Below are 14,965 nucleotides of genomic sequence, written 5' to 3'. Positions count from 1 at the left end.
GACAGCGATATGATTCGACGTTTAAAAATAGAACTGTCTCTTTTATGTAAATGGTTTTTCGTATCTTTTGTTTCACTTATCTGTCAAATTTGTCAATGTTTGCAATTTTGAATTTGAAAATTGTTCGGAAGAGATTTAAGCCGGAAAATAGTATGGACGTAACAGATCTGTATAAGTAGAATATCATTGAATTTAGATTTAAAATTAATATTTTTGTATCTAGATGAGCATACCTCCAAACGTGCTTGTTGTGTGCCTCGCCAGATAAATGGCGTTCCTATTTTAAATAGGAAGTTTAAAATTCTTTCCTAGGCTTAACAAAGCCTTCTATTTGTTAATGCGTATAACTTTTTAGCTCTTACTTTATTAAATTTTCCGAAAATGTAGCACAAACTATTCACGTATATTTCGAAGAAAATCTGTATTTTATTTCTTTTGGTTAGGTTTTAACAGAATAAAATTAATTTTTATTCACTTTTTTTCATTAATTATATTCGCTAAAACATACTTAAAAGAAAAAATACAAATTAGGTTAAGAACTGATATTTTTTGTATTCAGGTAAGCATTTTCCAAACATAGGTCGCAGCATGCGTCTTTAGTAGATTCGTGAGATTTTTAGCACCCATTTTTTTTCTGGCTTTAAGTAGGAAGTTTACATATATTTCAAATGCTAAAAAAGCCTTTCATTTGTCGATGCATTTAACGTTTAAGCTCTTACTTAAATAGATTCTCGACAAATTCAGAAAAAAAATTTTGGTCTATTTTACACATTTTTGGAGATATTAAAACGTTTTAAAGTACTTAAAACTCATCATTTCTCTAAAAATTAAACACGCACAATAAGTACGTGTAACACTTTCTTTTCTTTACGACTATGAAATCCTCCCAAACCCTTTTATCTTGGTTACGACGAGCGTTAATCTCTAAACACTTTGCAAAAATCTTATAGTTTTATTTAGCTTAGCAAAGCAAACTTTCTTTTTTAAAAATTGTGTTTTTGGTTAAATTTCAATGTAAACAATCGGATAAGAGTCATTAAATAACAGGAACACGAAAAAAAAATTTTTCTTGACTAGTTTTATATTAATTTTTAATTAAGTAACTAAAAAACTAAAAGCACAAAAAATTTTTGGTAAACTTTGAAAGTTAAAGAGTAAAAAAGAAAATGACACCTCAAAAACAAAAATCCATTCACTATTACAATTTTCGGAGGTTAAAACCTCTGGCGACTCCACTAATAGAGTACATAGAACTAACAAACAGACAGACAGTAGTTCTGTATATTGTAATACTAATTCTCAAAACATAGGTTACAAATATTTACTACCTCAAAGTGTCAAAATCTGCATCTATAGAGTAAACCAGAAAACATAAACCGAACCAAACATTAGCTTTGCATATTTCAATATATCTTCCGTAGAAGCATTCTGAGAGGTACAAAAACGTTATTGTGGCACTATTCTTATCTATGTCAGTTTTCCATTTGAGAATTCATCGGGAAAGGCTTTTAACAATACATTCACAATATGCTCTTTCAACGTTATTTCTCAAACGGAAAATGTTTTCGAACAGGGAATTTAGCAAGTCAGTGTTGTTAGCTGGTGTGAGCTGCTGCTAAGTGCTGCGTTTGCCAGCACCCTACTGTGAATATTGAATACCTACATTATACAAATCTTACTGTACTTATATGTAACTGGATACTTTATTAGTATACTTTTACATGATTTATTAACTTTTAATACACCACGTTATCCAGTAGTAATTGATTTCATTATAATGTCTAGCTGAAATTCGCAGCTGCACCGATTTGACTAGTTGCAGATATATTCGTATCAGTAAAGCCATTAAAAACTTTAAACGTTAAACTAATATTAAGACCATAATATTAATTATTTTTAATTTTGTAAATATTTATAAGCACGATTTAAATTTACTGTTACAAAATTTTCACAAACACAATCCCATCGTTTTTACTTTTAAATGAGCAAAGCAACTTAGTTTTAAACTTTCTAAACACAAAGATGTAAATCATAAAGTTTCAAAATCTGATTTGGCAACTTTTGATTGGGCATGTGTAAAAGTTTATAAATTGGCCCGTGAGATTGGTGAAATTGTAGCGAGATTCGAAGACGAAAGTGAACGAAGATAACTAACATTTCATAACATTAGGGCAAAATTACCAATTTTTTCCCTAATAATAATTTGTAGTAAGTTGCCCTCAAGGATCGGTAATTTCGCCTAAATTATGGAACATCGGATTCGACGATTTGTTAAGTCTTCCACTTCCACCGCTTTGTATACTAGTTGGTTACGCCGATGACGGGTTTCTTATCGTTCAAGCAAACTCGCGTTCCGAAATTGAGTCTAAAGCCAACAGTAGTCTTAATTTAATATCTGACTGGGGTAAGCGTAATCGTCTGAAATTCGCCGCGCAAAAAACTTACCAAATTCTTTTAAAAGGATCCCTTATATCTTCCCCTAGCATCAAACTTGACAATATTAACGTTAAACGCAAACAGTCACTCTGTTATCTTGGTTTTTACTTAGAAAATAAATTTACATTTTTAGAACATATAATTCAAACCGGTGAGAAAGCGAAACGCAACTTTTACTCCTTTACCAAAATATCTACGTCGACATGGGGCCTCTCATTCAAAACCTTAAAATTAATTTACACTGCTACTTACCTTGGCAGCATTTGCTACGGGGCCCCCGTGTGGGCCGACAGAGCAACTATCGGCGCGGCTCGTCGCAAGTTGCTACAAAGCCAACGTCTTGCTCTTATATTCTTGTGCAAAGCTTACAGAACCACAAGCACCGAAGCCTTGCCCGTGCTAGCCGGAGTTTTACCCGTTGACCTTGATATTCAGCGTCGTGCGACAATGTACTATCATAATAAAAACATTGACAACCCGTTTTTTTTAAGCGCTCGGGATAAAATTAAAATAGCAAGATTGTTTGAACCTTTAGAAAACTCTTTGCAAAGCCTAATCTCCGAATGGCAGACGCGATGGGACTGTTCCACCAAAGGGCGACATCTTTATAATTTTTTCCCTAATATTCGTGAACGGCTATCCAAACATTGGATGGATATTGATCACTGCGTTTCTCAATTCCTGACCGGTCATGGAAATTTTAAGGCCAAACTCTACGGATTTAATCTAGTAGCATCACCCATGTGCGAGTGCTCGACCGAAGGCAACATGTTTGAACAAACAGCTCATCATGTTCTCTGGGAGTGCAGTCTCTGGCAGGACGAAAGAACTACAATGCTAAACAACCTACTCTGTACATCTGGTGTCGCATACTACGGTGATCTCGTGGACAGCGCTAGGAACTTCCGTGCCTTCAAGCGTTTTTGTCACAATTACTACTGGCAACAGTCTAACACAATAAATTAATTTAGCTCTAGCGTAGTAGTCACTATTTTTATTAACGTTTATTCCCGTGGTGCTTCCCCCTTCCAGTTCTTTGACTTTCGGTCACTGCAACCTTGTGCTGTCTCCCGCTTTATATGGGGAGGGAATCTGGAATTCTTCCTACTCCTCCTATTTTCTTCTGATTAATTTCGTTGCGGGTCCCAAGACAGCTTTAGCATGTCCCTCGGGCTCCCTGAGATCATATCAAAGGGTTTTCGTGGTTGGATACCGCTGTCAATCCTGGCGACACAGGAGATACAGTGGTGGGAATGTGTGGTGGGCCAAAGCCCGTTTAAAAAATAAAAAAAAAATAATAATAATTTGAACATACCTTGTACTTACTTAGCTACAAACTTAACTAGTTCGTCATCTGGCTAATAATATATCTGGCTATACATTTTTTTTTGTTTCCAAATCATTTTCCGCTCCTAAGGGTCGAATCGAAGCGAATTATTAAAACTGAACATAACAAATTCAACCTTAACTCCAAAGCGTTAACGCACTTTATTACTTAGCTAAGAATCCGCGCGAATTCGCGTGAATGCGCCCGACCATACGCTGATTGGCCTCGTAGAAGCAATGTAAGTATACGTTACGCTCTGGAGTTTAGGTTGAATTTCCTATGTTCAGTTTTTGGGAATTCGCTTTCGCAGAGTAACGTAAATTTTCAAATTGTTAGTTACCCAGTTGATCCACTTACGTCTTCAGATTTATGGGAAGGCAGTGATTTGCAAACATGAGGGGTCGCGTGATAATTAATCCGACAGACGGGCCCGGGTGCGCGACGAATACTAATTCTGCCGGATAGCTGTCGTGATACTAACTCAAAATAAAAATCGATATTTTCAATTTCACGTGACAAGAATTGACAAGGTATCATTGGGGTTCCTGCAGGGCAAAAATAACCGCAATAAGATCGGCAGCAAATAAATTTATAACTGATAATAATATTATCAGGGCGAGCGAAGCGAGCCCTAGTATATCCCACAACCATTTTGTGGTACACTTTACGGAAAAACTATCACGCCTATTGATTTGTGCTTTAACATAGTAATTTTTATTTATATGTAGATGTGTTATCATTAGTCAGTCAAGATTTTTTTTATCATAATATTAATATGCGAGCGAAAAACTTTGTCCCTTTTTACGAAAAATGGGGAAACGTAGGTGCATGAAATTTCGCACACTAATAGCTTATATTATGGTGAAGGAGTGCATCGAGCTAATATTATTTTGAATTTATGCTTTTATCATAATATATTTTTTTAACAAATAAAACAGTACACACACTACAGTGTGCACTCTACCATATTATTTTTGAATGACAAGCCTATACATGAAGCCAAAAAACACACTAACAGTCTTCACATACAAGTCATGCACTTATTCCACTTTATTACAATATATTTATATGTACATTTGTACAACTTTAATGTTTTACTATGGTTTTACTTGACCGGTTTCGATAAAACTATTTTAAGTATAGTGTAGGTATTTTTTTTTAATTTATTGGGAGCTGGAAACGAGTCCTTTGCTATAGTGTAGGTAGATATTTTAGGGTTGCCAGAATCATGGCCCTTTCTACAATTTAGTAAAACTGTTTTTGATAAAGTAGTAAATTAATTAGTGTTTAAAAATGACAGTATTATTTAAATATTTTGTAAGTATAAAAACCTGAACGTTCTTTACACCCAAAATCCGGTGCCGCTCAAAGCGACAGAATAAAAACAGAAAAGTTGTCGTCGGAACTTTTAAGTTTTATTTAAGGTGTCCACAACGGTCGGAGCTTATCTACAATTTTCTATGCAATTTAATTCAGCATAGAGCTTAAAGTTCTTACATAGAGCTTTTACATGAAGCTCGAAAATTTGAATAAAGCTCTTCTCCGTAATTTGTTACCGTCCAAACAAGTTAGATTTCAGCAAACGCATTTATTGTATTAAAATGGGAAAATTTTATGAGATTCGTCGGAATTTGCGGTTGTTGATTTGGCTTAATTGAAGCTTTCATTAATTAATAAAATACACCTGCAATTAATTATTATTATGTGATAAGTAATATTATTATTGTTGGCTCGGGCTGATTTAAAATATTTTGTATTTAATGGCATTGCAAAATATTTACTTAAGTAATGCATTATTTTTTAAATTTTACCTTATCAACGCCGCGCTGTATCAAAGGATATTGGCAAGTCGCCGTATATTAAATGCCTCGCTAGTCTACCGAATGTTGAACAGGTAAATAAAATTAATAAAAACTACTATAAACCATGTTGTGATTTTTTTAGTAATTAATTATAGTTTTTAAGTTACTTACGTAGTTTACTCTTGAAGGATGAAAGTATAGAATTTGCCATCTTCTTTACTTAAAGTTGCATATTTTACTACGTTTAATAGGCTTATTTATCTGCATCTAAAGTTAAATAAGAAAATATTGATAAATCACTGAATTTCACAACTTGTAAAGTGCCAAACAGCGAGTTTGTTTTTGGTAACGGAGGGAACATACCAATATCAGGCAATTAATGTTACTAGGAGGGGAAGGGTGAAATTAGATCAATTCGCAATTTATTCTCTACTTGAAAGGATTAAATAACTAATTAATGGTACAGAAAATTTACAACTTCCATGTTTATTTAAGAAAACGCTTATTCATTTTCAGGATTAAAATAAGAATTATTTGGTAAATTATTAATTATGGTTCAGTATAATGATGCTACAGATTATATACATTTATTTACGTATTTCTTTTGACTGTGTGCTTTAAATGAAACCTTAATAACAATGATTGCTTCGACGTAGGCTTTTAAACATAATTTTCGGTACAATGGTATGGTTTTACATACATAAATAAAGAAGGATAAATTATATTAAACATAATAAGAAAATAAATTCTTCGAAATAAATAATTGAAGTTAAGTTATTTATTTACGTACAATAAGTATACGTTTCTTTGTAAGGAAATAATTTTATAAGCTTTTTATAGCCCACCTGATTTTACCCGCAATTTCATTGCGTCGAAATTCGTTAATTGCCTAAATCGATAGGATAAAGGATAGTTTTAATTCCCAAATGGGCATTAAAACTATCCTTTATCCTTTTTCAGGAATTGAAATAATTCCATGGATTGAAAAAAATCCATTAAAACATTCAACAAAATCAGTTCAACAGATTGAGCGTGAGGAACTTCCTCACAACTCCTTTACTACAGATAGCCTCTTTTGCATTGATAATATTGTATTGATTTAAATCCGTTTTCGCAATAAATTATAAAATATAGAAACATATCTAGACGATCAAACAATAAATGGAATGTCATTCGGATTGAACTCCAACGAGCGCGTTGTTTAGGTATAGCTTTGACATCGCTCATAGACTTCAGGCTGCAAACTTAAAATGTTCAATGAAGAAGGGCTCTAAAGTTTGAAAGCACTAGAATTCACTGGAGAAGACGTAAATTGGAGCGTTAAAGTATGACTAAAGTTTTGAAAGTGAATAACTAATGGTAGTAAAGAAACTACATTATCTAGTGTACCTAATAACAGTTAATATAACTAATGCAAGTTCTCGAGAACTTACCACGGTACCAGACTGACGTCGTGTGAACTGTCAATAGATATTAATATTCATGTAGGCAGAGAAGTAGCCATTGCATAAAAATATTGTGGTTCTCGAATAAAACAAATATTTACTTGGAAGTGTGGAATTCTAAACGCCAAAATTAAATTTAGAAGTTCATGTCTATTAACCTTTGGGGCACACACAAGGAAATAAATATTAACATATTGTAGGGGAAGTGGTGAATTGTTTCGTAAATATTTCACTCCCTCGGGAGGACATAAATTTAAAAAGGAGCGTTTCGGAGCGTCCTGGACGAGTTCTTTGAATTCAGCACATATTAAGTGGTCTCTCATTGAGGACGCTGACGGTGCTTCGCTTTTGTTTCAGTACCCTTCTGTTATTTTTTTTCAAGAGCCCTTCGTACCTGATTACGAGGGCGAGGTGTTGCAATTTATTGCGGCGTCCGATGGTTTTTCACCGTAATGGCCCGTTACATCCCAAATGGTTAACACCTGATTTAGAGGATGGGATGTTTACGTGCGTTTTAATCTTTTATTACTATTAACGAGAGTTTATGGTAGGGTTATATTAGCATTGAAATTACGGGCCATTCCGTTTTTACCAGCTTTTCCATTCCAATGATAACAATGTTTCATTTAAAATGGTTTTTATTGCACCACACAAAACAAGCTTGTTTTCATTTTTTTAAACAAAAATGTCTTAGCAAATTTTCACCTTCGTACGCGGATTCTTGGAAATCTATTGTTATTCTATTGTTGTCGCGGTCGCCGCTGTCCTTATGGGGGTTGAGAGGTTCGTTATTTTTTAAAGTGAAGGTTGAAATCAGAAAAAAAGGTTGAAAGGCTTCGCTTAGTGACCCTTGTTACCCCATTAAGTCAAATCCCGTACAATTTTGTTTTCTGCCTTCGCTGACAAAATTACCAAATTCAAGTTACAAAATTACCAAATTCAAGTTAACTTAGTATCGGTTTTTCGTGCTACTTATCTAGATATCCCATATCGCAATTCATCAAATGGGAGCTATATTCAGAACATTTCCATCGTTCATCATAACCAGTATTACCATTTCGCATTTGCCTAATACTGCCGCGTTCCTTTACGCATATTAGCTTTGATATGGGACTTTATTTTACCGCATTACCTTTGTGTGTTGATCTTCATTTATGCGTTAATTCTGGAGATTTCCGAAGAAGACAGAGGGATCTGAAAACTCCCTCGAGGCTGTATATCAGAGGGGGAAGGTTTTGTTTAATTATAAACTAATGCCGAAAGCAATTAATCACCGAATTCTTTTTCGAATTCTCCTTCCACATTATTAGGTTTTACCTTGTTAATTTTGTTATGTCGGTAGGCATTTTTATTAGCTATGTTTGTTTTTTAATTGCGCGCCAATGTATCATCATTCTTACGTTTTAACCAATATTGATAACATAATGGTTATCATCAGAATCGTAATATTTGAATTAAAATATTTGTTTATAATATCTACACTTTCTTACTCCATCAGGCCATTTTTACGTGGAGGAGCCATGATTCGGCACGAATGGGCCGGCTCGACCGGAGAAATACCACGTTCTCACAGAAAACCGGCGTGAAATAGCGCTTGCGCTGTGTTTTGCTGAGTGAGTGAGTTTACCGGAGGCCCAATCCCCTACCCTATTCCCTTCCCTACCCTCCCTTATTCCCTTTCCCTCCCATCCCTATCCTCCCCTATTACCTTATTCCCTCTTAAAAGGCCGGCAACGCATCTGCAGCTGTTCTGATCCTGCGAGTGTCCATGGGCGACGGAAGTTGCTTTCCATGTGACCCGTTTGCTCGTTTGCCCCCTTATTTCATTAAAAAAAGGCCTAGCATTATCTTATTAAATTCTTCATTAATCCTTAACACAACATTTCGGTCACTCCCATGAAATTGGTTCTTAAATAGGGGTCTGATGATGCACGACAAAATGAAGGGAATGCCTGAATGATATGTTACGAATAAACCACCTCGTTAAGACCAAAAATAAACTTAATTGGTAATACAAGTCCCGGACCCCAGTTATGAGCCTTACAAATTCACCACCAACCCTTTAATCCACCGCTGGGGTATTTTGTACCCCGTTGCTTATATCACTTGTACCCCTGTTGGACTCGTTCATTTCACTTGTACCCGTGGAATTGTCTATCGTCTTCCCCCTTTATGATGTAATTTTGGTCTCTCAATAGACTCCGACATTATGCATTCGGTTCATCTTTTCCTACCGGGAGCTTGTTACATTTAAAACGAAAATTAAAAATGTATTTTAATGCGAATTTTTTTTTAATGTATTTTTATTGAATGTCGCTCTATTAAAAATAAAGTCATGGTTTATTATAATACTGTCTATTTGTTTTAATCCGTTTAGTTATGATACATAATGATTTAAAATTGTATGTCTGATGCTTTCTGTTATTATTGATGTGGCCATTTTGATTACCAACTTGCGCACGTTTTAGATGATCTTTTGTTCTTATCGTTTCATATTCAACTGTATTGTTGTCGTCCATCCGTCCCAACTCCCATCAGGCGTACGCTTATGAAATGCAGAATGTCCGAATAAATTCGGAAAAGTTAAGGAATAAGAAGGGTCCCGTTGCATGGACGGAATACCTAAAAGGACCTTAAAATTCCATGCGCTTTTTCCTGTAAATTGCAACCTAGAAGGGATTTAATATACTCTATCCGCTAAGAAATAAAGCCGAAAGTTCATTGTCTTCCTTAATCTTAATATAAATCGGAGCAACTTGGACACAGAAACGTGGTATATTAAAAGTAGCACGACAGAAATGTTTTTGTTTTGGCCGTTAGTTACATAACGTTAGAAAAATCACCCAGACATTTTAGGGTTAGATTCTTGTATTCGTAGAGGTACTAAAATCGTATGTGGTAGGTTGTATATTATACCACGTAAAATGAAAAAGGATAATTAAATCTCAAAAGGGAACATTCTAGAACGTGTTCTTTTTTAATGCCAGTGGAGTGGCAATTCAGTGTGGAAATAATTGAGTAAATATTTTTTTCAGCACGAGTATTTCATTTCAATCGAATCGACTTCAATAGGCTGATATTTTAATTTGATTTCATATCGAGGACATCGTAAATAAAACGTTTCATCAAAGACCACGACTAAAAAGAAATGGATACCAAGAAAAATGTTGCTAAAGAAATTCTTCAGTACAACTTCAAAGAAAACAAGTATAAAGTAAATAAGTTTTCTGTACGGATATTTAGATAAACGTTTCTATGGAATTCAGAATTTTTAGCGTGGGATGGAAAAAATAAATTGTTTGGCATTTTCCTCTGCTTAAAAGATCTGCTGGGTATCGCTTTTCATAAAAGAATTAACATTGAAATCTCGCTGATTTCCAAATATTAAGTAAGTATATTATAACATAAATACTTAAAAAAAACACTCAATCAGGCGTAGAATATGCAAAGCGGCCCCTGCACGTTGGCAAAATCAACATGGACAATGATGGACCAAGACAAGCAATTACTGACAGGGGGATATTCGTGTATTACTTATGATTGACGTGAATTATACATTCTATAGTGAGCTTCGTAATCATGTTGGCAATCGTTGAAAAGGGCTTTAATTAAATAAAGCAATGCAATTTTCATTTACAAAATTATATCTGAATGTCTAGACATTTAAATGCACTTACAAGAATAACAGATATAAAGGGAATTCACGGGTATAAAATTGTGTTAAGCTTAATTAAAAAGTTTAGCTAGTCTCACCGCGGACTGTAGCGAGCTAAAGTGTTTCAAATTGAATAAATAATTACAAACTAAAGTATAATGTATTGTGAGGATTTTGTGTAGCATTATTTTTTTATAGCTCAATCCTTAAATTCAATTTGAATTCAAATATTTTATTTGCCATGTCAAAATTATTATACAGCGGGGCTAAAATGGTCACATAGCAATTCCTCTCCATCAATTCAGCAAATGAATTGTCAAAACTGTCAAACTGACAAATGTCAAAAAGACAAACTTGCAAGCAGACTTGCATTTTGGGATTTTAAAAAAGTGAATCATATAATGATTCATTATATGATTCTCCAAAGCAACCATTTTAGCCCCGCAGTACAGTCACATTTTACTTAACACAATCTCAACATACTTTCCTTACATAACACAAATCTGTACCATTTGTCATGTCAAATTACAATTTGAGTCTTTAAATTATGATTTACATAGGTCTAGCAGGTAGACACGATGTCTTTTACGATCATTTCCTTCCCCCAAAAGAAAACTTGTGACCTAGCAGCTCCCTCCGCTGAAATTTGTTGCTACGATCTCCTCAAATCTTGACAGAAATCAGACTTGCTAGTTGATTTTTTTTTGAGAAATGAATCATTATTGTTAGTATTAACTATTACATTTCATTACACTCTAAAGTCTAATGTATTCAAAATATAGATAAAATCTGCGAAGTGTAAGCACCGTTGGATTAGCTATTCCCGTGGGAGAGAGAACTTTGCCACGCCACATAATGAGACCTAGTTTTTGTAGTGCGAGCCTCAGTCTAGCCCGCAATTAAACAACGCAGAACACGCTTTATTTGTATATTAATGTTGATTTTTATGAGTATGCTTAAAAGTATAGCTATTATAAATGAGAAACTTAATGAGAACGAAGCAATGTTTATTATTTACGTTAAGTTTTGTAATACCCACCTATTAAGTTATTTGCGCATTTTTTGGGATGACACGTGATCTGATGGAAAATTTGTAAAACAGAAGGAGAGTAGACCGCAAGCGCGGTGTAGGAAAGGAAGAAACATACCCATTCTTTCTACCGTTTGGCGAAAATATGTACCTGCTTCTGCTGTTTCCTGTTTACTTCTACCGGGACTCTCGGAGACAGAACTATCTTTTTACGTAAATCCCTTATGTATTGCTGTGAAATTTCTATGAAATCGTTTACGGTGCCGTACTTAAACAACATCCATGCTGTACCAATTTGTCCTAAGAATAACGACCTAAATTAAAAAATGCCTATGTAACAGTATTTTTTTTAATACGCATAATAAGCTTAGGCTGTATGTAACGGAATCTTTGAGCACGATTTTTACCAATCTCGGGAAACTCCAGTAGGCATGGGCGTACCCAGGTTCTGGGGTCAGGGGGGGGGGGGGGGGGGGGGGGAAATTACCTAATTTCTGGGCCAGGGGGGGCAAATCAGATTTTTTTATAAGCTAAGTGTTTATAAAGAATAAAAAATTAATATTTTTTTGTTGTAAAAATTGGCAAAAATTCGTTTTATTATTTTTAATTTTTATAGAAAAAAGTACTAGATAATATACTTAGTAGGGACGTCAACATGATCCAGGGGGGGGCAGCTGCCCCCCCCCCCCCCGGTACGCCCATGCCAGTAGGTACTTAGTCTAATTAATTCGAAACTTTGCATACGTATAAAGAGCAAATGATAATGCTATAATTTTATCCCTGTTATTATAGTTCTCCGGGTAGTAGGTATCCTTGTAATATTTAGATCTCTGGCCGCTAGAAAAACAAATGACGCCACAGGTAAACAAATGACGCCATACAAAGTAACCCAAGCCCCTTTTTTGAAAAGAAAGCGTTTTTTTAACTATTATTATTGTTCCAGGATGCTCAGCCCAGAACCTCCGCATCTATCCGGTGCAGAAGCAGCAGACGGTGCCAGTGGGCAAGTCGGTCGTGCTGACTTGCCAGGCGGACGCGCCCGATCCGGCGTTGGTGTCGCAGCCGCAGTGGCGCGACCCCAAAGGACTCATTATAAATGAAGCCGCGTGAGTATATTATTAGTGTTATATTGAATACATGTCGCAGCCAACTGGTTAAAATAGCCGTTCAATCAAACACCTAGGCTTTTGAATCAGCTGTAGTGTTGACCGTTTTGAGCGACTCAAATATTCAATTAGAAAGCTAGACGTGTGATTGAACGGCTATTTTAACCAGTTAGCTGCGACATCCGTACTTTCATACTAACTAATATTATAAATGCGAAAGTGTGTAGTATATCTATCTGTCTATTACCAATGGGCATTGTCCAAAAAAAATCACATGTACTTTTTATATTTTTTTTCGTTAAAATAGGGTATTTTAAGAATATAAATTAAATAATTTGAAATTCATTGGCTAGTTCTTTTCTCAAAAAAATTTTAAAGTTTCGCTCTGACGTCATCATCGGCGGCCAATAATTGACCTCTGCAGTATGTTTTTTCCTTTCAATCTTATTTATAATGGCTATTTCGTCAAATGCAAGTTCTCATTATGTGAAAGCTGATACGAGAAGCCTACCAAAAGTTCTAAACGTAATGTTGGTCGAATTTATTGCTAATTTAACGCCATTGAAGGTCAAACAAAGGTTAAACATATTTGTTCAAAAATATAACTAATGGGTATTTTTTTCATTTATATACAGAAAAACGATCACTGACCTTATTCCTCGAAATGTTTTTGTAATGAGCAAAATTAAAAAAAATGGACAATCCCCATTCACGCCCAAACCGCTGAACCGATTTTGCTGTTTGGTATGGAGATACTTTAAGTCCCGATAAAGGACATAGAATTTTTATCCCGGAAAAATGTACTTACGGTTCCCGCGCAATAAACGAATTTTGGTGCTGCAGAGTTGCGGGGGCTATCTAGTAGATTAAAATAAAGAGGAAGAATATCATTGTTACGGTTCCGTATCCAAAAGGGTAAAAACGGGATCGTATTACTAAGGCCCGTATAAATAGTCAGAACTCAAGATGCATCTCAGTCTCAAGTCACGGTTCAGACTCTGTGATTGGTTGGCTGTCAAAATTTAAACCAATCACAGAGCAAAACCGCGTCTTGAGACCGGGTCGCATCTTTAAGTACTGACTATTTATACGGGCCTAAGACATCGTTGACTGTCCGTCTGTCCTTGCTTGACTATTATGTCACTTATTATGGACGGTTTCCGCGGGATTTGTTGCGTGCCAAGGGAACTATTATTGTCTGTCGATGTAGCAGACGGTGTTCTCTCAGTAGGCAAGTCTGGTGTCTGTCTGGACTCTGATGTAACCGCGTTGGCACAATAGACATAACGAACCAGTAGGCCGACTTCAAACAAACTGACGAATCGGCGCGGGTACCGTTGCAAGCATGCTATAAGCGGCAGAATCACATACTTCGTCAAACGATGTTGTGGGTAGATAATTATGTGGCTGACCCTCAATTAGAGCCTACTTAAATACTGCATCGCGCTATCGAGATTTCTGAGCACGGCAAGCATACAACGTCTGAAATAGCGTTAGTGGAGGCTTCAGCCTGACCGAGCATGTTATCTCGCTCGTTCGGAAGATATTTCTTTGCGGCCTCTACGCATATTCCTAAAGTATTACTTACATACTTCTAAGTCGGCCTACTAGTTCGTTCTGTCTGTTGTGGCATTGGTGTCTCAAGAGACTCATTACAAACGAAGTTGCGTGGAAGCGAGGGCTTATTTATTGTTTTTGTGTTGCAAGATATTGTGTGGGGAATATTGAAGGATGTTAAAGTAAAATGGTTTTAATAATATCGACGGAAATAAAAAAGAAAGAGGCAGACAAGTTACAATAACTACATTAATATAGGGTGAAACGAAACTCAGTGATAATACTTTAGGGCGTGTGTGTGTCCCATATCAAAGCTCACGGTGAAAGTAGCGGCGCTATAAGAGTAACTTTTTTAAATTATTGAATGGGCAAATTCATGACATTAGGGCATTTCTCATAGAAACATATCATTAATTAAAAGTAACTCTTTAAACGCTGCTTATTTCACACCATACTCAATACTATAAAGGGAGTAGGGACACTTAAATACCCTATAAATGTATCATCACTTAGCTTTGTTATACCCTGTATAATCGATTTTGTTTGAGACTATAATATAAAAATTTGTACTTTTTGTATACCTACTCTCAAGCATAAACTGGAACTC

General features: G+C 35.4%; 1 protein-coding gene and 1 long non-coding RNA gene across 3 annotated transcripts in view; one reads left to right on the top strand and one right to left on the bottom strand.

The window, feature by feature from the left end:
- LOC121734671 (fasciclin-2) overlaps positions 1-14,965 on the top strand; it is a 134,796-nt gene that overhangs the window by 108,086 nt on the left and 11,745 nt on the right. For both annotated transcript variants that reach the window (XM_042125269.1, XM_042125270.1), the window contains exon 2: positions 12,639-12,801. In XM_042125269.1, coding sequence (XP_041981203.1) covers positions 12,639-12,801 — 163 coding nt within the window. The remainder of the gene's footprint in view (positions 1-12,638; positions 12,802-14,965) is intronic.
- LOC121734672 lies at positions 1,126-12,992 on the bottom strand. The gene is made up of 3 exons (XR_006036777.1): positions 12,982-12,992; positions 4,121-4,122; positions 1,126-1,235 (listed from the first exon to the last, which is right to left on the bottom strand). It is a non-coding gene; the product is annotated as an uncharacterized LOC121734672 (long non-coding RNA).

Source organism: Aricia agestis, chromosome 16, assembly GCF_905147365.1.
Source record: "Aricia agestis chromosome 16, ilAriAges1.1, whole genome shotgun sequence".
NCBI classification, from domain to species: Eukaryota; Metazoa; Arthropoda; class Insecta; order Lepidoptera; family Lycaenidae; genus Aricia; species Aricia agestis.
The sequence above is the reverse complement of the archived record's forward strand: the minus strand, read 5'-3'. Positions and strand labels throughout refer to the sequence as shown.